Source organism: Phyllobates terribilis, unplaced genomic scaffold (genome assembly GCF_046119375.1).
Source record: "Phyllobates terribilis strain yellow unplaced genomic scaffold, ASM4611937v1 Scaffold_4__5_contigs__length_816908805, whole genome shotgun sequence".
In the NCBI taxonomy this organism is placed as follows: Eukaryota; Metazoa; Chordata; class Amphibia; order Anura; family Dendrobatidae; genus Phyllobates; species Phyllobates terribilis.
Window position 1 is genome coordinate 491,070,273 of NW_027362764.1, and position 27,243 is coordinate 491,097,515.

The 27,243-nt window shown below is 46.0% G+C and overlaps 1 protein-coding gene across 1 annotated transcript in view; it reads left to right on the top strand.

Annotated features, from left to right (window-relative positions):
• The first annotated feature begins 18,106 nt into the window (after window positions 1–18,106).
• The window catches only part of SYCP2L (synaptonemal complex protein 2 like), a 250,185-nt gene continuing 241,048 nt past the window's right edge, over window positions 18,107–27,243 (top strand). The window contains exons 1-3 of the mRNA XM_073676941.1: window positions 18,107–18,198; window positions 19,039–19,342; window positions 19,917–20,153. Of these exons, the coding sequence (XP_073533042.1) occupies window positions 18,107–18,198; window positions 19,039–19,342; window positions 19,917–20,153 (633 nt within the window). The remainder of the gene's footprint in view (window positions 18,199–19,038; window positions 19,343–19,916; window positions 20,154–27,243) is intronic.

Sequence of the window (27,243 nt, forward strand, 5' to 3'; positions counted from 1 at the left end):
CTTCTCTCTGCAAAGACTCACAGCCTGACTGACTGTGGCTGACTGACCCTGTTCTTTGATGGTGCCCTCCTTATATACACCCTCTATGTGTGAGCTCAGGCGACCAGCACCCAATGAGCTCCTATCTTTACCCAGGCTGCTCCCCCTATCTGCCCCTACACTACTTGGGATGTTCCACCCCCCTCCCACTCCAGCCAGGAACAGACTCGGTCGTACCTGCACATTTCTAAGTGGGAGTACCGTCGGTCTGCTCCTCGGAAATGGGATGTGTGTAGTGCATGCAGCCTACCGAGCTCAGGCCCACACTCCATCCTTACCCGGGAGTGGAATATCACACCTCTGGGTTGAGGTGCAATACCCCTGTAGCAGCCGAATCCTCAGGGTGCTACAAATATGCTTAAGTGCCCCCTTCATATTTACAGTGGCTTGCGAAAGTATTCACCCCCTCCCCTTGTCTTTTTGCCTATTTTGTTACATTACAACCAGTGTTTAGATATTTTTGTAATCCGATTTGTGTGTGATGCATCTGCACTAAATGTCTGTTAGTGAAGTGAGAAAAATATAGGCAAATATTAAATTTATTGAATCAAATAACTAAAAATTAGCATCTACATATGTATTCATCCCTTTTGCTATGAAGCCACTAAAAGCTTCTTGTGCAAGCAATTCCCCTCATAAGTCACATGCTTAGTGAAAGCAAGTCCACCTGTGTGCAATCTAAGTGTCACATGATATGTCAGTATATAAACACCTATTCTGAAAGGCCGCAGAAGCTGCAACACCATTAAGCAAAGAGCCACCACTAACCAAACACCATGAAGACCAAGAAGATCTCCAAACAAGTCAGGAACAACGTTTTTGAGAAGTTCAAGTCAGGATTGGGTTATTTAGAAAAAAAAAAAAAAAAACCAATCTGTGATGATCCCCGGAGCACCATCAAGTGGAAAGAACATGGTACCACAACAAACCTGTCAAGAGAGGGCTGCCCATCAAATATTCTGAGCCCAGGCAAGGAGGGCATTTATCAGAGGCAGCACAGAGACAAGTAATCCTGAAGGAGCTGCAGAGTTCCCAAGCAGAGACTGGCATATCTGTTCATATGACCATAATAAGCGGTACACTTCATAGAAGTGAAGAGTAAGCAGAAAAAAGACTTTACACACAAATTGTAAGTCTTGTCTTGAGTCTGCCAAATGATATTTGGGAGACTCTCCAAATCTATGGAGGAATGTGTTGTGGTCAGATGAGAGCAAAACTGAACATTTTGGCCACAAAGGTAAACTGTCTGGCACCAAACTAACACAGCTAAGCACCCCAAGAACACCATCCCCACAGTGAAACATGGTGGTGAAAGCATCATGCTGCGGTGATATTTTTAGGCAGCAGGGACAGGGAAAATGGTTGGAGGGGAGTATAGATGGTGCGAAATATAGGGATATTCTTAAGAAAACTTGTGTCCATATTTTCAGACTGGGATGGAGATTCACCTTCCAACAAGACAATGACCCAAAGCATACTGTTAAAGCAGCACTCGAGTTGTTTAAGGGGAAACATGTAAATGTTTTGGAGTGGCCTAGTCAAAGCCCAGACCTTAAGAATTTTGTGGTCAGACTTGAAGATTTCTGTTCACCAGAGGAAACCATCTCACTTGAAGGAACTGGAGCAGTTTTGCATTGAGGGTCATTGCATTTCAAGTGATCCAAATCTGATTATTTTAGGATATTTATTTTCTTTCGTGGTTTTCTAAGTGCTACTTTAGTGTATTCAAAATTAATAAGTTTTGAATTTTTATCTTCGTTAAATTTTTATTTTTTTTTCATAGATTTCTAAAGTTCTGAAAAACCTGAATTTTGGGCTTGTATGACGTTACATTTGTTATCATATATCGGGCTAAAATTAAGGTAAAAAGATGGGAGAGGCATCATTTTGTTCAGAATTGTACAAGCTTTAATATGATATGTCATAAGACTATATTTGATATTTTGTTTTTGAGGAGTCAAATTCTACATTTTGAAGGGCAATTTCAGAAACTGTTACATTTTTCAAAAAAAAAAGCATGTTTTACTTGTGTTCTTGGTTACATTTGTTCAGGGGTTCAAGTTGGCATCTCCGTTAGATCGTATTTTGAAGCGTGAATTTCTAAATAGTCTCATCCAAATCATATGTTTAATGCAAAATTAAAAGCATCCATATTTGTAACACCCTTTTAAATATACATGTAACAATTTTTTTTTTTTTTTTTTTTTTTTTTTTTTTTTTTCATCACTAGACATGTTCGTTTTTTTTTTTTCCAAGTTTTAAAAAAGAATAGTACAGTAATTAAATCATCAAGCTATAAAATAAAACAATATGAACAATTAGTAGTAAGTCTTTACACTGACCTTTTTATCATCAATCTGTCCCTTCTACTGGGTGAAATGTAATTTTGCCCACAATCTCGTACTAACAATGGCCAATTCCTTGTGTCAGTATGTCTGGCTATTATGGAGTTTGGCTCCACCTGAGTTTATATCTGATTTATGTTTACTTTTATAATGTCTGTTTTTTGGACACACAAAGGATGGGATGGACCAGAAGGTGCAGAAGTCACTTCTACTTCTTCATTATAATAATCTTTGGAGAGCCCATTAGACACCAGTGCCGATCATATTCTCAGGTCACATAACCAGTTCTATCATCCATTGCCAATCTTGTGCCATCTTCAATCACTTCATGGACTTCACTGTTGTTGCTGAATGAAAAAAATCCTTGTTTCACTACATGGAATGAAAGTGTGGTATTGCGGAGTCCCTGTGATGGGTTCTGCTTCCAGGAACCGATGTCTTAACATACTCTCCTCTTCCTCATAGTCCTGGTTTGTACATTACATGAACCGGATGTTAAGAATATTTTTCTCACTCCAGTGGAAAAGTTGCTTGGGTGTTAAGATTTGGTCTCAATATGGCCCCTGGAGGCTAGCTCGAGCTGTACACCTTTTGCCATGAGCTGTAGCAAAAAAGTGCCATTCAGCTTCCACTCCAAAATCTTTCTTGTGATGGCATACATTTTGTAAAGTTTTTTCCTATTTTTATATTGTGTAGTAGACCTTGCTCAAACTTGGTAGGATGTCAGTTTTTATCAGTGAAATATTTTTTTTTTTTTTAACAAATAAGCTATTGAATCATGAAGTAAGTGTGTCACCCTGGCCTGGATGCCACAAAATGTAATAAAGCTGTGTCTGAGAGCAAGGGGAAGGTTCTCTAGTCAGAGGAACATTAGTATGCAATGCCTCCTGTCTCAGGCCAGTAGGGGGAGCAGGCTGCCCCTATAAAAGCTGGTGCTGGGGGCAGGGTTAGGAGAGAACTGGACGACCTGTCTCTGGACTGAGACTTGTCCCAGAGCAGAGCAGGGACAGACAGTTGCACTGCACCTAAGAGGAAGTGTGGTAGGAGAGCCACAAGCCAGAGACAAGAGGCGAAGAGAGCCTGTCTTGGCAGATAACGGACTTAACTTTACCAGACTTTGGTGTCTGAGGCTGGGAGGATTCCACATCCCCCAGCAGAGAACCAGTCCGCAAGGGACTGTATATTCCTTGGCCTAAGAAGCCTGGAGGCCCTGCCACAACAGAAGGGACCAGCAAAGCCGTACAAGGCTGGGAGCAGAAAGAAACCCACGTCGCAGGCCATACAGGCGAGAATACACGGAAAGCTCGGAAACGTGGGCTGTTAGCCAGAAGGAGTGCAGAAAGCACGGTAGGCCTACACCCTCACCCTGACCAGGGCCAATTTCCCCGTTGCTCTCAGACATCCAGGTCCCCTCCTAGCTGGGACTGTTTGTGGGTCAATTTACCTGTTCTAGTAAAGACCCTGGACTGCAACCTGTTGTCAGTGCTGGAGGAGCAAGGAGCACACAATCAGCACTGGGACTCTCACTACCATCACTCCCACCATCCATTATACTGCCCTGGGGCCGCACTCTTCCCGTGGGGAGTCACACTACCCTAGCTGCACACCTCATCAGCCCCAGCGGTCTGCATGCAGCGGCGGTTCCTAATAACCGCAATCCACGGGTGGCGTAGTCGGACATTATCAGCAGAACGTAGCAGACTACCATTGGCCTGACCACCCTGAGCCACGGAACCGGGTCGCCACTACTACCCCCATAGTCTCCCTATTGCCCGGATCCGAGTGCCCCACGGCCCAGGGGGCGAGTCATAAGCACTCAGATATCATAACTACACTTTTGTATTTAAGTGCTGACTGTAAGCAGAGCTGACTTTTTACTATCCAGCTAAAGAGATAACAGATCGGACCCCGCGCTCATCACGCTGGGGAGACACTGCGCGGACTAGTCCCTGAAAACGAGAGTCACTGATGCTTCGTTTCAGGGCGGCAAACAAAGCAAGAGGAGTGTCGGGATGTCCCAGCCTCCTCCCCTTCGATGATGTTTCATTTCAAGACAGAAAGGGGAGTGACAGCAGTTTCAGCAACCAGATGATGATTCGTTTGAGTATCCCATCATGCACTGAGGATTCTCAAACGAATTGTCATGAGGTGGGTAATACAAACGGAACCAGAAGCTGCAGTTCAGAGTGAATGATAAGGAATTTACCATGACTTGAATTACAAAAACTATTAGTTAAAATTAAAAGATTTATTAATTGAAATTTACTTTTGGGTTTCGGACTAACCCTTTACACTCAAAAGCTGTTTGCACGTTAATGACCAGACCACTTTCACTTTGAGTTAATAACTCTGGAACACTTCAACAGATCCCACTGATTCTGAGATTTCTTCAATATGACTTGCGTTACTTTGTGAAAAAAATCGGAAAATTTCGCACTTTGAATTTTCATGCCCTTGAATCAGAGAGATATGTCACACAAAATAGTTAGTAAATAACATTTCCCACATGTCTAATTTACATCAGCACAATTTTTGGAACCAACATTTTTTTTTTTTTTTTTTTTTTTTTTTAGTAAATTATAAGGGTTAAAAGTTGACCAGCGATTTCTCATTTTTACAACAAAATTTACAAAACTATATTTTTAGGGACCACATCACATTTTAACTCACTTTGAGGGGTCTATATGACAGAAAAGGCCCGAAAGTAACACCATTCTAAAAACTGAACCCCTCAAGGTGCTCAAAACCACATTCAAGAAGTTTATTAAAGGGAATCTGTCACCACTTTGGAGTTATCAGACCTCTAATATGGCCATAAGGGGTATAGAAAAGTAAATCTATATATGCCTGTATGGCCCATAGTAGAGGTTTGATTGCAGAGAAAAGCGCTTTAATCAATTCAAACTTGTACAGACTTGGAGTCCGGGAGACGCCAAGCAATCCCCGCCTATATCCTTATTATTCCCCCAAATCCCAGTCTATATGCTTAATTATCATATTCCCCCCACCCCCCACCCCACCCCCGCACATCACAGGGCCCTGTGACAATGAGATTTTTTGTATTGAAGAACTGAAATAAATTAACAATTTGATATTCTAATTTAGTGAGATGCACACGCGCACACAATATGTGCAAGTGTTTATTTCTGTTAATGTTGATTATTAATTAGTGAGATTGTGTGTATGTACCATATTTTTAGGACTACAAGGCGCACTGGACCATAAGACGCACCTAGGTTTAAGAGGAGGAAAATAGAAAAAAAAATGTAAGCAAAAAATGTGGTCGTGATGCCCTGTTATGGGGGAGGGGGTCTGCTGCTGACACTGGTATTGAGGTAATGTCCCCAAATTCTGTTAATATCCCCCATCCATGTATGACCCCTCCTTCCTGGTATACGTGGCCCTCATCATCATGGCACCCCTTGATCCCCCACACATAATGACATGCGTGGCACCCCTTGATCCTCCCCATCCGGGCATGCGTGCGGCCCTCTGAGCAGCATCACGATGCCCACAAAAAAAAATAAACAATCATACTCACCTACTCTCTCCTCCAGCGCTGCGTCCCGCTCTGCTGCCGACCCTCCTGCATCCCTGCCATGCGCCCTAACACAGTGTGAGATGCTGTGCCAGAATAGTCACTGCTCCCCGCGCCAGGACTCTGCATGGAGAGCAGTGACCATTCACTCTAAGAGCCGGCACACTGTAGCCGCAACGCGGCTCCTGCTGCCAGCTCTGCAGTCAGTGTGCCCGCTATTAAAGACCATGAATATGAACTTTCAATGAACACATGCGGATTCACCTGCGTTCATATAACGCTGTGGTTTGGACGCAGCACAAAGTATACTGCATCCTAAATGCTGCCTGTCCTAATCGTTCAAACAGCCGCCATAAATCCACTGTGCCTCAGATAGCAAGATAGGAATCCAGCCAGCCCTTGTCAGGAGGGGAGCAGCGTCCTGACACCTTCGGCCTCGTAAGTAGGCAGCAGTCAGAGCTATTACTTACTGCACCATCCTGTCTCCTGTAAGCCCCCCCACCCTCAATCAAAATATAAGTCGGGTCTCATGATAATACAGACCCCTTCATTGTTATTTGGTCTATTTTATCCCCTTTGCTTATATGTTAATAAAGGTTTCAAAACTAAAGCTGTGTGAGCCACGAGCAGGTTATCTGGCCTGAACAGTTTTTTTGGCGTTTCTTTTTTCTTGCACCTTGATTGTCTGTCAAGAAAAATGCAGGAAGGATTTTAAACTATAAAAGACAGCTGTTCTCCAACTGTGCATTAGTCCAGCTGTCGGAGACGTAGATCCCGCCCTCCCCTCCCTTCAATTTAATTTTTTTTTTTATTTTATTGCCGCAATTGCTTATTTGAGGGAAAATCGCCCAATGATTGCTGGGTGGATTGGAGTATTTGTTAATTATTTAATTGTTTGGTTATTTATATTCTACTTATTTAATTTAGTTACCCAAAATAAACATCACTGCCATTATTTATCCATATTTGAGTTATTGTGAATTATGGGAAGTGGGTTTTGTATTGTCATGTTCTGCTCCTCTCCTGGACCTGTAGGAAAGAAGCACTGCTGTGACTTCTTCTCTCCGGCAGACATGTCCACGCAGCGTACAGTGTGGACATGTCTGCAATATGCCGGAGGCACCATACAGGGTCAGTGCTTGAAATCAGCGTCCCGTGGGGCATAAGCTCCTGGGCGCTCACTTCCCTCCCCCATCTATAGAACAGACAGCTATAGTGCATGGAGATCATGTCTCCCAGCACTACTGTGGAGCTTAACTATATTGCGCACGCCCATATAGTTAGCAGTGGCAGTAGCTCCGGGTGGGCCCCTCAGAACGAGGGGCCCTGGGCGACAGCACCCTCTGCCCCCCCATCCCCTTCCACCTCGGTAGCTACGCTACTGGTTCACAGTTGTAGGCATGCTCTTTACATGAACTGATGCAAACCCTCAAACAGTGAAATTCCAGGTTGTGAGGTAGCAAATCACAAAAAATGCCAAGGGAGGGTGAATAAATTTGCGTAATAATGGCCGCAGCATTGCTGATGTGAGCAGGCGGTCAGGTGATGGCTAGCCTCTTTCAGCTTCTCTCAATTCTCTTATTGAGAGAAGCCAAACTTTTTTAGTCTGCACATGCAAATAGCAAGAGTGGTCGCAAGACCACCAGATAACGCCGGTGATATTGGTGACTTATCACAGCAGGCGCACCCTGTCATGATTTGGCAGTCTGCAGTCACATTAAGTGACTACAGACATTTATCCTAAGCCTTTTAATAATTTTATAATTGCTTTTTATGAAATTCTAAAAGCGCCACTTCAGCATTTTGTCTTTTTCAGCGCTGAAATGGCGCTTTAAACGCAAGTCCCCCGCCCCCAGTCATAAACTCGCCCTCGGGCTTCTTCACCGGCACCATTCCGGTCCCGCGACACCATCTTGTGAGTGCGGCTTCTGACTGGCCGTAACTCAGAAGGTAAGTCACACGCTCTCAATACAAGTCTGAGAGCCAGAACAAGGCCATGAAAGAAAGACCGGAGTAGCGGCGAAAACGGATGAAAACTCCGGAAAGTATGTATCAGACAGGGGGCAGGGGACTTGGAATTTAAGCAACGCTCCTTTAAAAAAAAAAAAACACTGGAGTGGTGCTTTAAATATGATGCAGCTCATGGTTACTGTATGAGGGCTTGTCATACTAATAAGTATAAAAAGCCCCCTACATACCCATCCCCATCCTCCCCGGACAGCAACCATTAGATATGATGGAGTGCATATAATCTCATAACAATACGGTATAATAATCAGCCCCCAGTGCTCAGTCCCCCATCCTCTCACATTCACCCTACAGTCAAGATGACATGCATGCATTTAATCAATCTAATAAATTTCCATCCCCACTTACTGATGAGGTTTGCAGGCAGGACCAGGAAGTGTCTGAGTAAAATGCAAGGAGGGCACTAGGACCCAGTGTGTGTGAAGCAATCACTGTGCAGGGGAGAAACAACTTACTGCAGAGCTGCCAGCCTGGAAGAAGTGGATCAGGTCAGACACCTTGCACCGTCCGTCCGCTGCATGGACTGAGACTGGCTGCTGTGCTAGCCCATGTGCATTGTGCTGCTTTCTCCTTGACGCCTCAGATTGTGGTGTTCTGCCTCATCACAGAAGTGTCTGTGGGTCCAGATTTGCCCCTTCATGTGATGGAGCCTGGGGTGACAGCCCCTACTGCCCCCCATTCCTTTTGTTGAACTAATGATGTTGCTAATTTTCTGCACCGATTCATTTACTTGCGTTTTTTTATTGCTACATTTTATTTATTTATTTATTTATTTTTTTTACACGCGGTTTAGATGCTGGGGTTTCTTTCCATTTTTTTTCTATGTGGTGTACTGCAAGAGAAATTAACATGTTGCAGATTTGAAACCTGCACCTCCGGTCCAATTACATTGAGGAGAAGTGGGAAGCCCAGTGAGATTTTTATAGAAATTCAATCCATTTTTCTGGAAATGTAAAAGCTGTGTTTGATGCAGCTAAAATATGCAGAGTCAAAAACTCATTGCGGGCACATAGCCTGATGGCTCGTGCAAATGTAGAACGAGCAAGAAAGCTTGTAAAAGAACTTCAACATGACGTTTCAAGGATGGAGCGAGACTGCCATCTACTGGCCAGAGACAGTCAAGCGGAACCGAAATATACAAGGGAAGTTGCAGGGAGGGCAGATTCAGACGCTGGACCCGATCAGGTGACTTCCAGGAAGGAGTTCAGAGAGATAAGAGGCCAGCGCGCCAAACCTGAGGGGTCTTTGGCGCCAAGCAGCAGAGAGGAGCAGACGTGCTCCCTGCGTCCTGAGAAACCCCGCGTGACAGGCCAAATCCAGAGGCCTGAAAGGTGCTCCAGCCGGGCACCGGTAAAAGAGCTCCGGATCCCTCAGTTGTGACCCGAGTGCTGTGCCTGCTGAGGATACTAGGAACCTGATCGCGGTGCTGAGTGAGTTCGCGAAACCCGACGTCGGCCGCCGACAAACGAGGCCTGGACCCCCCCCTATCCAAGGCTCGAGAGACTGCCTCCAATGGCCAAGCAGAGAGGAGCTGCATACGTGAGCAGGGCCGTCACTTCCACTGCTCACCTACGGTACTGGGGACAATTGGGTTTAAGTACTCGGGTTGGGAGGGGAACGGTTGGGGCTAAAGTAGCACAACGTGATTTAATTGAATTCATCCGGAAAGAGACTCACGGCCTAGCGGGAATAACCGGTGACCCCCGCTAGGGCCAAATTCACGGTTAAAGAACTTGTGTGGTGTCTCTCATGCTTGAGGGCATCACCTTACTTTAAGAGACTGCACCTTATTTTAAGAGACTGCGCCTTACTTTAAGAAATTTCGTATTTTTCTGATATTTCAAACCACTGTTCATTACCCTTGTTGCTAATCCCTTGTTTCAGTATACCTGTTGTATAAAACGGTTTACAAACATCTCTGACTGTTCTCGCCTTGTGTCTCTGTGCGTTGCATTCCGGCACCTGCATTACACAGACGTCTGTGTATCTCGGTCCAATCACTGCCGCTAGTCTCCTGGTAAGAGCGTGACTGCCTCATAGAAATATATGAAGCTGCTGTTCTCTGAGATCCACAGACGTCTGCGTGAGTCCTCCCAGGGGCTCTCCTAATCTTATATATGCTTCAGAGCAGTGTTTCCCAAATCCAGACGTCACAGCCACCAGCAGGTCATGTTTTCAGGATTTCCTTAGTATGGCCCAGGTGTTGGAATCACTATAAAGGCAGCAGAAATTCTCTCATCTGAAAACCTGATGTGTTGGGGGCTGTGAGGATTGGATTTGGGAAACACTGCTTCAGAGGAACCAAACTTTACAGCCAAGATGAGGCATTATTGAGAACAGCGCACCATGGTAAGTGGTAACTATATTAGTGTTAATATAACGCATTCTTGGCGAAAAAACATTTTGATAATTTAGGTACTGTATTTCATTGGGGTTTAAAAAAAAAAAAAAAAATACAGAAAAAGTAATTGTATAAACTCCAACTTACAATTATTGAAGCACAAATTATGCTGCGTGCCATATTTGCACAATAGAGATGTTTTCTTACTTTACTCAGTTTACGCTTACTTTTTGGAATGTGGACAGGACTTAGTGGTGTAAGGTGTAGCTTTCCACAGGGGACACACATTTTATAATTAACACCTCTAAATAAAAGTACATTTCAGCAAAATTCTAGGCGGAATATGGAGTAAATGACAGGAGCGCATGACGGTGCTGCCATGTGCTCTCCCCCACCTCCCCCCACATCGGCTGCTGGCCTCTGGGCTGGCTGCATATATTGCCAGGCACGGACCCAAAGGGTCTCTGCACCACAATACACTTCATCTGAAAGTGCGTCCGAGGAAGTTGAAGATTGTGCTGGCGTCGGCGGGCACCCACCCTCACAGACCCGGTCGCGGCCTTTGCAACTGTGATCATTATGCCCCTGGACTTAAGCCTCTTAAAGGGAACTTGGCTGATTTCATGTCTGCATGTGGGGGGGGGGGGAGCATCCGCTCATTAGCTTATTGAGCAGAAGCCGCCGCCGGCTTCTCCGTAGCGTCAGGGCCACAGGCGGTGAGACATCATGTGCACATATCCTAAATAAGAAGCACAGTGGCCATAAAGTTTCTATATATCCCATTCACTTTGCTGGAGCTGTAAAACGCTGCCGTTTTTATGCAGCAAAAATATGTAGCGTCAAAAACTCACTGTGTGGTCACATGGCCTAAGACTTAAAAGGGAATTCCGACTTCCAGTTCCTGCCCTGGCTGCTGCAGTGGTGTAGGAGATCAGTTCCCGCAAACCCTGCCAGTAAAGCGACTAATCCAGAGCCGCCGAGCCTGCCCGAGGTTCAGAATACCCACAGGAGCAGAGGGGGAAGTGACCGGCATGGACAGGTGCCTGCTGCGGAGCGCGGGGACTGGAGATAGCCCCGAGAACCGTGGAGATGAATCGCTCCATCAGGAGAGTGTCATGGCGCCGGTGGAGAAGACTCCCCGCCCCCCCCCCCCCCTAGGAGAGATGCTGCTGGAGAACAGAGAGGAGCACCACAGGAAGGGGGAAAGGCAGACAGCGGGCAAGAGAGACAGAGGAGATAAACAGAAAGCCGTGGATGCAACACAGGAGGCCTACATAACATCAGGAGACAGCCTAACAGAGGATACCATGGAAGACTATGAGGGAGATAACAATGTGGCCTTTAGTGCAGAGTGGGGGGAGGAGCAAACTCCTCATGCAGAGAATGCCTGGCAGGGAGAACGCAGCCAGTGCGCTACTGATTCAGCCTTATCAGCCTGGGCCGAAGGAGGTACAGAGCATAAAATGACCAGCTCTGAGCCCAAAGGGAAACGCAGAGGCACTAGCCTCAAGGCCAACATTGGGAACAAACCCCATGAGTGCATCATAGACTGACAAAATGGCCAGCGAAGTGTCATCACGTATATCACAGGACATTTAACAGGTCATAACCGCAGCAATACAAGCCTCCCTGTCTAAGACGGAGGCAAGATTTGAGATGCAGGACAATAGGATGCAAGAGGCTGAGCAGCGAATAGCAGACTTGGAGGATGTAATAATGTCTGTCAAATAAGAGACAAATATCACATCCAAGACCCAGACTGGCCATTGCCAAGTACCTGGATTATAAGCACAAGGAAGAGATTCTAAGAGCATTCAGAGAAAGGCACCGCACACTACAAATTAATGGACACAAGATTTTGGTCTTTGGAGACTACTTGGCAGAGGTGACGAAGAAGAGAAAGGCATTTAGCAAGGTGTGCACGGCCCTATACCATAAAAAGATACCTTTTCAACTTATATTCCCCGCTACTCTGAAGATGAAGAGTCCAGATGGTACCTTCAAGTTCTACAAGGACCACATAGAAGCAGAAAGATTATACCTATCAGAGAGAGAGAAATCCGGGGAAAAACCGAGAAGAGGGAATGACGTCAGCCCAAGAGTCAACGAACAGACCACAGGCCGAGAAAGGTGCAGACGGAGACAGGCCTGGGGAACAAAGATCACCAGTCGGAGCTCGCAAGACATCAAATAAAGGTCCCTGAAAAAGACTCGGTAAAGATAAAGAAATTGCTAAATGTTGATTAAGCTTCAACAGCAGGAGAGATCTGGATGAAAAAAATAAATTATGTATGTATGTATGTATGTTTCTCTTCTCCCTTTTTTTTTTTTCTGATATCTAACATAAGTTGCTCTTCGCTGGACAAATCTCGAGAAAGGTCGTATTACCTTTTCTTTCTGAAGTTAAAAATTTAATAGATTGGGAGGGAGCTGAAAAGGGTAGAGCTCGGGAAAGATACAAGAATAAGAATGATGGGGTTATGGGATGCAAGTAGTGTGGCCAGAATGATGGAAGTCACAAAAAGTTATGTAAAATATTATAACTATGTTTATGGGGAAGTTGTGGATATATTTGGGGGAGGGGAGGGAGGGATAAATTGCAGCTACATCACCAACCAAAGATCAGACATTAGGTTTGTAAAACTCTCGCAGAAATTTCAGGATAAGAACAACATACCACTAGAATATGGTTAAGATCGTATGATGGAACGTTAAAGGACTCTGGTCCCCGGGAAGAGAGCAATGGTCCTAAGACACTTGAAGAGACTAAAGACAGACATAGCCTTACTGCAGGAATCACACTTGGGGAGAGAAGACTTTTTCAGGATGCAGAAAACATGGGTGGGTTCGATATATGGATCTCCGGCACATGGGAGGAAAGCCGGCACATTGATACTTATGAGCAAACACTTTAATCATTCTCTTATTCTACAAGAAGATGACTCAGAGGGAAGGTGGCAACATTTAGTGATCACAGGGCCATCGGGTACTATGAGCATACATAACGTATATGCACCTAACACAAAACAAGAGGAATTTTTTAGATGATTAGAAACAAACATTGCTAAAGATAATGAAGCACACATAATAGTCGGAGGGGACTTTAATGGGGTCCTTAACCACAGGGCCATCTTCCCTCTGAAGAAAGGGACGCGTCAGGGATGCCCGCTATCGCCTCTGCTATTCAACCTGGCTATAGAACCGCTATCGAGAATTCTAAATGGTGGGGACAGTTTTGAAGGTATACCGATAGGGGGTAGGGAGATAAAGACGGCACTGTTTGCCGATGATATTATCTTATTCATGAAAGATCTAGGTAATACGCTATCTTTGATAGAGAAATTTGGAGATTTTGCAGGTTTTAAAATTAATAAAAAGAAATGCGAGATTCTACTACTTAATGATGAAGGGAAAAAGGAGAGGCGAGCCGACATGTGTGGGATTCCAATAGCAAAAACCTCTATTAAATATCTAGGGGGTTCATCTGGGCCGCTCCGCAGATACAGTATACAACCTAAACTATTCACCTCTAATATCCAAAAAGGAGAAGCAGTTGCAGGGCTGGATTGGTCTGCCACTACCCTTGTTAGCAACAAATCACTTAATTAAAATGATGTGCATTCCAAGATTGCTATACCCCTTACAGACAATTCCTTTACTGCTTAAACGCAAAGATATTTGTAGATTACATAAAGCATTCACATCTTTCTTGTGGAAGGGAAAAAAAGTTAGGATGCTATCTCCTGAGTGGGGAGGCCTAAACACTCCTAATGTCAGAACATACAATTTAGCTTGCCTCACTAGACACGTAATAGATTGGCTTAGGGGATCGGAGAGACATTCGGATATTAAACTAGAGGGTGAATTTTGTAGCCCTTTTGGGCCCTGGCCTCGCTGCTACATTCCCCTATGTCATGTATTAGCCCGAAAATTAGAAACTCCATAATATGTCGCGACACGCTGTTAACTTGGAAAGCGGTACGGAAAAAGATGGGGCTTTCGCGGAAAGTGTCTAAATACTTGGAACCTTGGGCATATCCGAATTTTAAGCTGGGAAAGGAAAATAAACTCTTTAAGGAATGGAAGCAAAAGGGGTGAGACGGATGAAAGATATTATGCATGTGACAGAAAAGAGATGGATGACTGAGAAGGAAGTGGTGGTATGATTTAATCTCAGCCCCTTTCAAAGTATACAATACTCACAGCTTAAAGGCTGGATTATGAAAGATTCATGTTCGATTGAGAGGGAGTTATGTAAAAATGCTATAGACAAATTAATTTAGGATCATTCATAGGGCCATCTATGGGTTCAATGTCCCGATTCGGGGGGAGGGTGGAATCCGATGGAGGCCCTGCCCGAAATGCCAAGAAGATAATACTGACATGTTTCACGGGTTATGGAGATGTAAAACAATTCAAATTTTTTGGAAGAGTATTAGCAGTCTGGTTAAGAGGATCTGGGGGGGGATTTGGGCATTAGATCCATACTTCTGGATTTTTCATTACAGAGGAGAAGGGTTTGAAGGGGAGGATATAGGCCAACGGGGACGCAGACACACCCTAATACACAGTATCATGATCTTGGCAAAAAAATGCATTCTATGAAATTGGATATCGGAGAAGGCTCCCTCCATGAAGGAAGTGGTGTCCAACCTAAAACAGCTGATGCTTTTAGAAAAATTGGAGACAGAAAGGCATAAGACCAAACTGACCGGGAAATTCTTTGAAAAGTGGAGACGATTCCTAGAAAGGAAATGCTCACTAGAAGAAATCGTGGGGGTGGTTCAGCCATTTGCTTATTCCGAGTGGTACTTATTAAACGACATTCAAGGCACTTTGGGGATCTTGAAGGTCTAGTTAGGTGGTTTCGGGACACATGTAACCAAGTAACATGGATAATAGGGCGAACAAAATTGAAAACGAAACAGAGTTGCTTGGGTAGATGAGTGTTTTATTTCCGGTTTGGAGGACGTTATGCATTACATAAATTGCTGCATTTTGGGAGGAGAGAAGGGTAGGGGGGATTTTCTATCTTTGCGTATTCATGTAAAGCTTTGATGTGAATTCTTTGTACTCATGCTTTATCCAAATGTTAACCTTTAATAAAAATGATTGTTTAAAAAAAAAAAGGGAATTCCGATCCTATCGATTCCACATCAGAAGTGAGTTTTGCTGACAGTATTACACTCCCAAAACGGGTTTGTTAAATAGCCATCCGTTTTCCTCCCATTTGAAAAGGATCTTTTTTTCTTTTTTTTTTGCTTACTGGAGTTGGAAAAATATTTCACATATACTACTGGACATGTGAACTTTCAAGTAATCATTTATTGGAAACTGATCCAGTAAGCCTAGATTTCAATGTTGTTGTTTTTTTTTTTTTTAAATGTATCTAGATTGAAATCCGTGTTTTGTTTTTTTTTTCTTTTAGGAGGTCAAAAGATGACTGCACAACTTTTTTTGTTAACGGACTGCTGCATCTGTTCTAACAGATGATTACTGGACATGTGAACATAGCCTTATCTGTTAGGCCCCTGTGTTACTGCACAGGTTGCACCAATAGTATATCCGCCCTTGGTTCTGAACATATATTTTTTGTTTTCGCCTAAGAATTTTTGTCTTTGAAAAATTGTACATTTAAAGATGTTTGACGTCACTGACAAATTGATTTGTTACAGGGAGAAGAAAACCTGAATCCCAGTGAAAAAATGAACATGGAGTCTGAATATTATGTATGTAACCGTTAAGTCTGCCCTTTCCGTCTACTCGTTGATGAACAATTTCTTTATTTTGTGTTGTCATTTATAGGTCCTGCAGGCATTTTGTAACTTAGTCACTGCACAAAGAATCTAAGGCCCAGATTCATCATTGCCATTCCTCCACATTAATATAATCCACAGTAATTTCCTCCTTTTTTAGCAGCTTAAGTATTTTTGCCTTATTCTGTTTGACACTTTTGCCAAATGTCCTTTTTTTTTTTTTTTTTTGTTTTTATTTTTTTGTTTATTTTGTGCAAAATTTGAGCTACGTGCATCATTTTGAAAAACTTGGTGGGAATAATGCATGTACTACTAGACAAAAACAGAAAAGCGAGTGCAATAAATGGTGAATTAGGCCCTTTGTCTGACTACCCCTTTTCAATATTCCGTGTGAATGTTACCATCTGAGAGGAGCAGGTAGATTTATTTTCTCCCTTCAGATGTCATCTTAGTTACATCCTCTTGTTTTTAACACTGTAGATGTGTGCTTGCCAATAAAAAGACCCCCTGAAAGGTCACATGACTTTTTTAATAAGTCATATCACTAAGAAACGGATTAAAAAGAGGCAAATCGGAAGCCTTCCAGTTTCTATCTGTGCCTCATGGACCTCGTAGACTTTAATGAACAATTCTTATCTGCAAAATTGGATGAGAATAGGAGTTGCTCCTAGTCACATGGATCTTGCTCTCAGGTCTGTTATTTTAATGAATGTGTGAATGTGCTAAAAAATCGCATAACACTAACGTTTCACACGTGTGAGTGAAGCATTACTGTCTGGCTTGTCAATGGATAATAGTGCAACAACAGGCAACTGTACATGTACAGTAGGTTCAGGAGCGAACACACACAGAATAGGGGCCCTGTGCAAGAGCAGCATATGGGCCCTTTGTAGTACAATAATTCCTTAAGAGTCTGTGACAAATGCTGTGTGCTATTGTGCAGCTGGAACGGAGCCACCTTGCCGGTTGCACCATTGGTGTGTCCGCCCCTGAGTAAATGCACTGTCAGTTTATGCCTGTAGTGGATTGAAATGGAAAGGAAAGGCTTTTCCTGCAGAACCACTTATGTCTGTGACTACAAAAATTGCATGTGTGTTTCCAACCTTGGAGGCAGGAGGGTCCTGGTAATGAAGAATAATCTTAAACACATTTGGTAATAATTTGGGATGTTGTCATATCCGCTTGTATTATGCTTAGAACTTGTGGCCCCTTCGGTCTATGTGGAATTGGAAGTGGGCTTTTTTTGGGGAGGGGGGGTGTTTTTTTTTTTTTTTTTTTTTTTTTTTTTTTTTTTTTTTTGCTGATATAATTTAAAATCCATATAAAAAAGATGTTTGCACATACCCTCATGGCCTGATTCATTATTGTATTTGCACATTTCTCATTCACCCATGATGGCACCACGGAGAGATGTGATCCGCCCTTCAACGACAGGAAACCTGCAGAATAAAAGTACCTCTCCCTCGCATCAGTTCGTTTTCTGTCCTTGACAGGTGAACCTTCAGTGGGGTGTACCTGAAGTCAGGAGGCAAGGCAATGGACGTTGGTATTGCTTCCAGGCCTGACCAGTCCAATCCATGCAGCAGGGATGCCCTTAACTTGGCTGGTGCAGGATCCTGAAGCATCACTGCTGAGTTCAGGGGTCATCATGGGTGAGCGAAGGAGTGCAGCCTCAGCACCACACTCGTGGCTGCTGACACACCGGAGGCTCTTCCTGATGAAACAATCGCCGGGGTCACATGACCGGAAGTCGTTTCTGGCAAACGATGGGGGAATACGCTGGGGACTGGTTCCCCTTTAAAAAGGTGGTTGGAATATCAGGAAGGCGTTCTATACAGCTTCTGTGGATCCCTTCTAAGAAATGGAGATATCTAAGGAGACAGAGGAACAACAACTGCAGCAGCAACCGCAACAAAATCGGCAGCCATGGCAGCAGCAAAAGGTGCGGTAGCATTAAGACGCCCAGATGACTTCATGACATCATGAGCGTGGCAGTGGTGGCAGCGGACATTCGGGTGGAAGAAGCAGCAGGTTTTATCACCATAGCAAAGGCTCCAGCATGGTGGACAAATCTCCCCCCAACCTCCAGAGGAGATCTATCAGCCGATATGATCCCTCCTCCAAGTCCGGTTCCCCAGTTGCGTCTGATTGGTAAGTGACCTTCGTGAATGTTCACTTTGTAATAGGGGTCCCCCCTTTCGTCTCCTTTGTTTTAGGGAAGAAAGCGTGTAGCGAAGGCCAACACAGGGATTGTGCTCTCTGTGGGGAAGAGCTGCACGTTACCTGGGAGAAAGAAACTCTACCATAATTGAAACGGATGTCAAGAACTCCATTAAATCCCTGTCCCAGGGGGGTAGTAGGGATAAGAAATCTAAGAGATTGTGCCCAGAGTCTGGGGTTTCCAGTAGTTCAGAGGAAGAGGGACACTGGTTCATCTGCTTCATCTTCATTGTCTCAGAAGAGGACATGGGAGTGCACAACTGCTTTTCTGTGGACAAAATGGATAAACTTGTTAAAGCCGGTAGAGCCATAATGGGGGTAATATATGTCTTGTACAGACTTTTTTTGGTTGAGCATCATGTTCGGCGGTCTAGAGCAGAAGCGGCGCCGGTCATTCCCTATAATGAAAAAAGTCCAGTCTCTGATTAAAAAGGAATGGAAAAATCACCCTCTCTCCCGTCTTTCAAGAGGGAATTTCCTTTTGACTATTCATCCTCATCATCCTGGGACAAAACCCCCAAAATGAGACATAGCTATTGCTAAAGCCTCTAAAAAGTTTGCCTACCCTTTAAGGACATGGGAGTATTGAAAGATCCCCTAGATAAAAAGATGGATGCCTTCCTTAAGGGTTCATGGGAAGCTTCGGGTGGGGGTCTGAAGCCAGCTGTAGCAGCAACCTGCACGGCAAGATCAATAATGATCTGGCTATTAATAATAATAATAATAATAATAATTAATAATATATTATTATTATTATTTTATTTTATATAGCACCATTGATTCAATGATGCTGGCTAGGCTAGATCATTTAGAGAAACAGCTCTGGGACAAGATAACTAGGGATAACATGTTAGACTCCATTCCTTTAATGCGAGGTGCTGCTGCATTCCTTGTTGTTGCTTCTGACAATTCGGTTAGGCTAGCAGCCAGGTCGGCAGCTTTATCTACTGTGGCTCGTAGGATCCTCTGGCTAAAATGTTGGCCTGGAGATCTTCAACCAAAGTCTAAACTCTGCTCCATTCCCTGTGAGCGCAAATTTTTGTTTGGGCCAACATTGGATGATCTTCTTGAAAAGGTAGTAAGAAAGGATTCCCCAACCTCTCTATCCCCTCATATAAGAAGTCCTTTTGGAGTAGGAAATTTAATTGGGGGAGACCCCCTACCCCCCCCCCCCAGAGATCAGGACAAGTGGGAGGATAGAAGGAAAAAAGGTAGAGGCTTTCTATTCAGAGTCCCCTCCCATGACAATAAGGAGCCCTCCCAGTGATGTTTTTCCACAAGGGGAAGACTATCTTCCCTGCCTGGGAAAGGATTTCCAGCAGCTCCTGGATATTGGGCTTAAAAAAAGCCCAAAATTGGCGTTTCAGACAGTTCCCCATCCAAACTTCACCGTGACTCCTCTGCAGTCTTCACCAGAGGAACAACTAGTCCTAGAGTCCGAAGTTCTATACTTGGAAAGCAAAGCAGTCGTCCAGGAGGTTCCCTCCCAGGAAAAAAGGAAAGTACTTTACTCCCCATTGTTTCTGGTAAAAAAAAAAAGCTGGATGGAGCCTTCAGGACAATCATCCCCTGAAAAGGTTGAACAAATTCCTGAGGATTTAGGACTTTCAAAATGCAGTCAATAAAGACTGTAAAAATACTCTTTCCAGATTATGACAGTCCTAGACTTGAGAAACGCATACTATCATATTCCCATACACAAAGGTTACCAAAAGTTCCTCAGGGTAGCGCTCACCATAAGTGAGATAATCAGACCCTTTCAGAAAAAAGCCCTTCCGTTCGGCCTAGCGATGGCTCCTCAGGTGTTTACCAAACTGATTGTGGAAGTAATGGCACACCTGAGGGAGAAAGACTTCCTGATTAATCCTTATCTAGATTACTTTTTGGTAGTAGGCAGCTCAGTTCAGCATTGCAGAAAACTGCTGGAAGGGGTCATGACTTCCTTAACAGACTTAGGATGGCTCTTCAAAATAATCAAAAGTCGAGCCAAATCACATATAGGAGGACTCATAATAGACTTCAAAAAGCAGGAATGTCGCCTTCCAGAGTAAAAAATAGAAAGGATTGTCGACCAGGAATCACGGGCATTAAAATCCCCCTACATTACTTTGGGCACAGATTCACACCAGGGAACTACAATGGGATATCTTAGGAAATGATATTTTCCTGGGAGTACATCTAGAAGAGCAGATGTCTTCAAGAACTACTCATTCCCTGGGTTGGTGGTTAATGGTAGGGAAGATGGCAAGGGGAGTTCCTTCGGTAAACAGGATTACTCATGTGGTGACTACGGATGCAAGCCCCAGGGGTTTGGGGGGGGCTCATCTAAAAGACATAATAGTTCAGGGAGTTTGGACAGGAGACCAGGTAGTTACCGTATTTTTCGGACAATAAGATGCACCGGACCATAAGATGTACCCCAAGTGTTGGGGTGGAAAATAAAAAATATTTTTTTTTCTATCAGATGGGGGTCCATCTTATAGTCTGAATAGGTACGGGGGCGGTGGAGCAAGGGTCACAGGAGGCAGGGTCCCTCAGGAAGCCGGCGGACATGGAGGAATGCTACGGACCCTGGATGCAAAACGCCGGTGCTCCAGCAGTGGGGAGTTGAGGCGGTGGAGCAGGATTGCAGGGCCCTTCGTTCCCTCCCTCAGGAACCCGGCGGCTGCAGCAGAAGAGGTGAGATGCTGTGGAGCCTGTGCCGGGCTGGGGCCCTTAGCCTGGCCGGGGCCTGTGGCTGAGGGCGGCGCCTGTGGCTGGCCGGTACTGGGGCCAGTGTCTGGCTATGAGCGACCTGCGCAGCTTTTCGGTGTGCGCGGCCATCTTTCTAGAGCGGTGATCTAGAGGAAAATGGCCACTGGAGCGCCCGGTCTGCGCCTGTGGTCAGAGACCTGGGGCCAGGGACCTCTGTCTGGCCAGTAATGGGGCTGGGGCCGGTGTCGGGCTGTAAGCGGCGAAGCAGAGCGGCCTGCACAGCTTTGTGGTATGCGCGGCCATCTTTCTAGAGCTCTGATTAACAGGAAAATGCCCGATGGAGCTCCCGGTCTGCGCATGCGCCGGCTCGGGCGGCCGTTTTCCTGTAGATCACAGCTCTAGGAAGATGTCCGCGTACACCGGAAAGCTGCGCAGGCCGCTCTGCTTCGCCGCCTGACACCGGCCCCAGTACCGGCCAGGCACAAGTCCCCAAGTCCCGGTCCCAGCCATTCTGCCTCACCTCTTATTTTGCTGCCGCTACCACCATCGCGTTCCTGATGGAGGGAAGGCCCTACGATCCCGCTCCACCACCACCACAAGTAATGTTCGGACCATAAGACGCACCCCCCATTTTTCTCCCAAATTTGGGGGATTAAGTGAGTCTTTTATGGTTTGAAAAATACGGTATCTCCTCAAACATGAAGGAACTGTTGGCAGTGGAATGTGCTTTGGGAGAACTATTAAATTCCTTTCAGGGCCACCATGTGTTTTCAGACAAAGTAGTGGTGGCTTATCTGAACCATCAAGGCGGAACCTGGTCAAGGCCCTTTATGGAAGAATCGGGCTGCGTTTTTCAGATAGTGGAAGTCAATCTCCTGTCACTATCAGCACTCCACTTAAAAATGTGAAGAAAATTACACAGCAGACTTTGAGCCAAAACCAGTTAAGACAGGGCCAATCTGTATTGAAACAATCCATATTCAACCAGATTGTAAATATGTGGGGCCTTCCGGTCATAGACCTTTTTGCCAATAGTCGGAACAAAAGAGTAAAAGAATTTTGGTCCGTAGATCCCAGGGGGAGCCCTTGGGCCCTGGATACCTTCCTGATTCCTTGGAATCATAGTTTGGCTTATGCCTTTCTCCCAGTTATTTTAACCCCAGCTGTCCTAAGAAAAATCAGAGGGGACAGAGCAAGAGTTATACTGATTACCCCATTCTGGCCAAGAAAGACATGGTTCTCCTGGTTAAGGATGATGTCAATCACCGGCCCACTGGGTGGTTCTGGAGCTTCTCTCCCAGGGGCTGGTGTATCATACTCGGGTAACCAATCTGCATGAGATGTGAATTTGGTTCTGACAGCCTTAACCAACTCTTCATTTGAGCCTTTAAATTCAACATCCCTTAAGACCCTATCACTTAAGACGGCTCTTCTAGTGGTATTAAAATCGGCCTACAGGGTTAGCGATATTCAGACTTTCTGCAGGCCCTCCCTTTACTCAAATTCTAGATGATGGGCTGGGTCTGGTTTAAGAATGACCCTATCTACCTAAGGTTGCGTCACGTTTCCATAGATCACAGGAAGTAGTCATTCCGTCCTTTTTGTTCCAACCCCAAAAATATTATGGAGGGGAAGATTCATACATTAGATGTAAGAAGGTGTCTGGTTCAGTACTTAGAAGACACTCAGATTTGTAGGAAGGATAGGTTTCTATTTGTTTATTTTCAGGGACCTAGAAAGGGGCTCAAGGCCTCAAAAAGCATGTTAGCAAGGTGGAATAGGGAGGCCATCACTCTATCCTATTCGTCGAGTGGGAATGTCTTTCCAGAGGATTAAGAGCTCGCTCAACAAGAGCAGTAGCAACCTCCTGGGTGGAGAATTCAGATGTTTCTGACGCGCCCCCTGGGCCGTGGGGATACCCGGAGCCGGGCCTTGTAAATGCTGGGGGTTGTAGTCACCGTGGCGGTGACCCGGTCCGTGACCCAGGGCAGTCAAACCAGAGTAGTCTGTGTATCTAGTTTAAATAGTCGGACTACACCACCTGTGGAATGCGGTTATTGAGAACTGCCGCTGCGGAGCAGTCCGCTGAAGCTGGTGATATGCGCAGCTAGGTAGTGTAACTCCCCACAGGAAGAGTGTAGCTTCAGGGCAGCGTGTAGGGATGATGGGGGTGATGGTGCAAGGTATCGCGGTGCAAGAAGAATCACAGAGTCCAGATGATGCAGTCCCAGAGCTTTTACTCACGGTTAAGCAGTTCCACTTACAGGGCCAGTGTAAGAGCCCACGGCGTCCTGTGCTCACGCAGTAAGGGGCTCGGTCGACCCTCCGGTATCTCTGGAGCATTTAGCAGGACCCCCTTCAGTGTGTCCTCTCTGGCCTCTCTCCTTGTACCTCACACCTAGCGGCACCTCTGTCCAGTGTCCTCGGGCCTTAGCGGGCGACGTGTGTTCTGTCCCCTGGCCCTATGTGGCTACTTTCCTAGTGGCTGGTGTGGGCGGCCTACTGTACTTGAAGTGCTGCCGCCTCCGGTTCCCAGTTGCGCCCTGTAGTCTCTGCTGGTTGAGGGATCCGGTACCCTTCTCCTGGCCTGACGACCCCCCCCCCCCCCCCCTACCTCCTGGCAGCGATGGGCGTACGGGTGGCGGTTGCATGGCCCGTACCCCTAGGGTCCCTTTGGTTCCTGGAGCCTTCCTGCTCCCTCTTTCTCTCTCCCAGGCTCAGGCCTGCTGACTAGGCCCGCCTGTGGAGCAGAGCTTGTACAGAGCCCCTGCCCCCTGTCAGCACCTCAGTCTGACTCTACCCACTTCTCACCCTGAACCAAAATGGTTCCTTACTTTTATACCTCCTACTCCAGTGCTCCCAGAATCTATGTCCTCCACTACCTAGTTCCCCCTCTCTAGGTGGTCCCCCCCACTCCAGCCAGGGATCAGGGACAGTTGTGCTCTCCCGTAGGAGCATTGTCGTCCTGTCCCCCGGAAATGTGGTGTAGTGGATGTAGAGTTAGGGTCCTGAGCTGTACTCCTTCCTTACCTGAGAGTGAGATACCGCACCTCTGGGTGAGATGCAATACCTCTGTGGTGACTGAACCCTCAGGGGCGCCACATTTCCATAAAGCAAATCTGCAAGACTGCAACATGGCGTTTGTAAAAAGTTGAGGGAGAAGACCATCAGTTGGATCTGGCCTCTTCCTCTGATCTCACCTTGGGAGAAGGGTTCTGCAGGCTATGGTCCCTCCCTGAATTCTAATTCTCTGCAATTCTTTCTGTGGTGCTCTCATGGGAGAAGAGAAAGACCTAGTTACTTAACGTGACAGCACCCTTATATTCCCTCCTGTCACGTGTGGGTGAGCACACTTTTTATTGTCTGTGTTGATCACAGGGTGTTTTTTTAATAAGCATTTTGATTATGATCGGTTGTTGTAATAACCTTGGTGGTCCTCTCGTGCTCTGTAAACAAACTGATGCGAGGGGGAGGTACTGCCCTTTTATTCTGTAGGTTTTCTGTCTTTGAAGGGCTGATACCCTCTCTCTGGTGTAGTCACGGGCTCCAAGAAATCCCGTTATCGGGAAGTAACTGCCATTTTTATTTCTGTGTAGTTTTTGGTATTCTTATCCTGTTTTATTTGCTCCAATGTTTCTTTAATTTGAGGGTTTTTTAGTGTGTGTGTGTGTGTGTGTGTGTGTGTGTGTGTGTGTGTGTGTGTGTGTGTGTGTGTTTTTTATAATTGTCCCCCTCCATTTGTCATTCTGGCCGTGGTTTTTGTTTTACAGTTTGTCAATTGCAAATTTTTTTTTTAAGTCGCAAAATTTTGGTGTATCTAAAATGCATACGCTTGATTTCTTTTTTTTTTTATGTTTTTAAATGTTGCAAAAAAATGACAAATTTCATTGACTACCACAAGACAAAAAAAAATTAATGCAAATGATAAATGGGGACCTTAAAGATTTTATTTGCATAGTGACGCCACTGGCTGTGCACACAGGGCTGCAGCATTCACCCATGGAGTTTTGAAGTTCCCTGCACAGCTGGTAGCAGGACATAATGATGTTGGGAATGCAATGCTGAAGTAGCCCTGCACATTTTGATGATTTTCGGGGATCTTGGAGGTCAAAATCACCCCCATACCCTTGATCATAACTGACCGTAACAAAATAAAATTAAAAGGGTATTTTCCCTTTAGACCTTCATGGCATAGAGTACCTTGCTCGGCTACATTTGATATACTATTTGAATAGAGAGCTATGTGTGGCACCCCAGGGGTCCGGTTGCCACAGTGGCATTGCCTCCCTCACAAGGGGGTGATGCCATGCCTGGAAGTAAGGAGGGGTCCCCTAATCAGGTTTTGCTAGCATGCAACACTTTCCTGGCTCCAGACCAGCAAGGGGAGCTCCTCCCCTTAGCAACTGGGATCTGGAGGCAGGATTAGTTAGTGTAAGGAGAGCAGAGAGGAGTTTAAGTCAGGAAGTCGACGAGGAAAGACCTAGAGTGTAGCTGCACGGCAGTTCACCCCAGAGGAGAGAAGCGCAGAAGTCCGGAGTCCGAGGTTGTGGGGCACTGAAGGCCCAGCAGCTGAAACCGGAGGGCTGGAGACTGCAGGTCTCCTGGCCCCATCAGACGCCCAGAGGCTCAGCAGCACGATAGGGCCCAGCACCGCCACGTGGGAGCGACACTCCAGGAAGGCCCGAGCTGCAATGGGTGAGCACAAAGACGTTTTACTCAGGGACGAGGGCCACAGCATAGCTACAAGCAGCAGGGCCAAAGAGATTAGCGCAAAGGGAAGGCCTATAACTTCACCTGGTGAGGTAGATTCCCAACTTGCTTCCAGGCAGCCCGGACCTCTACTACCAACTAGTGACCCAGGGTGGTCACATAAAAGATGTAATGGGCTTTCAGGGTTGAGTAGTATTTTGACTACGCCACCTACGGTTTCCGGTGATGGACACCAGCGCTGTCTCAGTTCACTGAGGCCAGTGTTACGGACAGCTAAGATGGGACGGCTCCCCGCAGGCGGAGCAGGCCTCAGGGCAGTGTGAGGAAGGATGTTGGGTGCAGTGCCGCGCAGTAAATAACAGGCTGAAGCGGGGTGTGAAGTCATCCAGGGTTTTTACTCACATTAAGATGAACTTTAGCCCCAAAGCTTCCCTCTGCTCCTCATGGCGTGCTGCGGCCACCAGGAAGGGGGTCCAGCACTTTCCAGATAGATCAGGAGCACCTGTCAAGACCCCGTTGGTGTGTTCCTCTCCTTCTCCCTCACTTTCTCCTTCTCCTCCCGCTTGTGTCCCCCCCCCCCCCCCCTCTGGGATTCACTAAGCCGCCGGGCTTTCCAACAGTGACGTGAAGTACACAGTCAGATATCGGGGGCCGGTCACCCCTCTTGCAGCAGGAGTCCCTCTGGCCTGGCTAGAGTGAAGAAATACAGGTGGCGTATGCCGCTCTGTCCGTATCCCTCCTGGGATCCTTTTGCCTGTGGAGCTTGTCTCCTCTGCTCCCCGCCTACGGAGCTTCCTCCTCTGCTCCCCGCCTACGGAGCTTCCTCCTCTGCTCCCCGCCTACGGAGCTTCCTCCTCTGCTCCCCGCCTACGGAGCTTTCTCCTCTGCTCCCCGCTTTGGCCTTCTTGCTTCTGGGACCCTGGCCGGGGTGGAGGCGCCAATACTCCACCGCCTATCACTCCACCCCGCCCCTCGTCTCGAGTCCTGAGACCAAGGACCGTAAGCCACCAGCCAGATGAGGCCCTGCGCTGCCTTCCAGCCGAAGACCCACAACCAAAGACCTTGAACTTAAGATGGCCGTTGGTTATATATGAATCAATGAGTGCATCCTAAAAGTGTGTCCTCCACCCTCACCCACTACATGGTTCCCCCTATCTTTGGTTCCCCCCATCTCCTCTATCCCAGCTGGGGCAGCACTATGGTGCCTTAAAACCCCCCTCTGGACAGGAGTGGTGTAGTGTTTAATGGTGAAGTAGGGTCCTTAAAAGTGCTCCATCCTTACCTGGAAGAGGAGATACCACACCTCTACTGAGGTGCAGTACCCCTGTGGCGACTGAACCCTCAGGGGTGCCACATTCCCCCCTGGTGAAACACAGCACGTCCGCGGGCTGCAAAAGAGTAAAAAGTGGTACAGACATTTCAAATTTTTGTATAACAATAAAACGATCTTCCCTTTATGGGAGGTAAGGACACTTTAAACGCTGCATAAAATATATATATACAGTATAAATGTAGAAAAACAGTAAAGAGACATTATGCATATAGACAGATCAATAGAAAATGCAGCAGAAA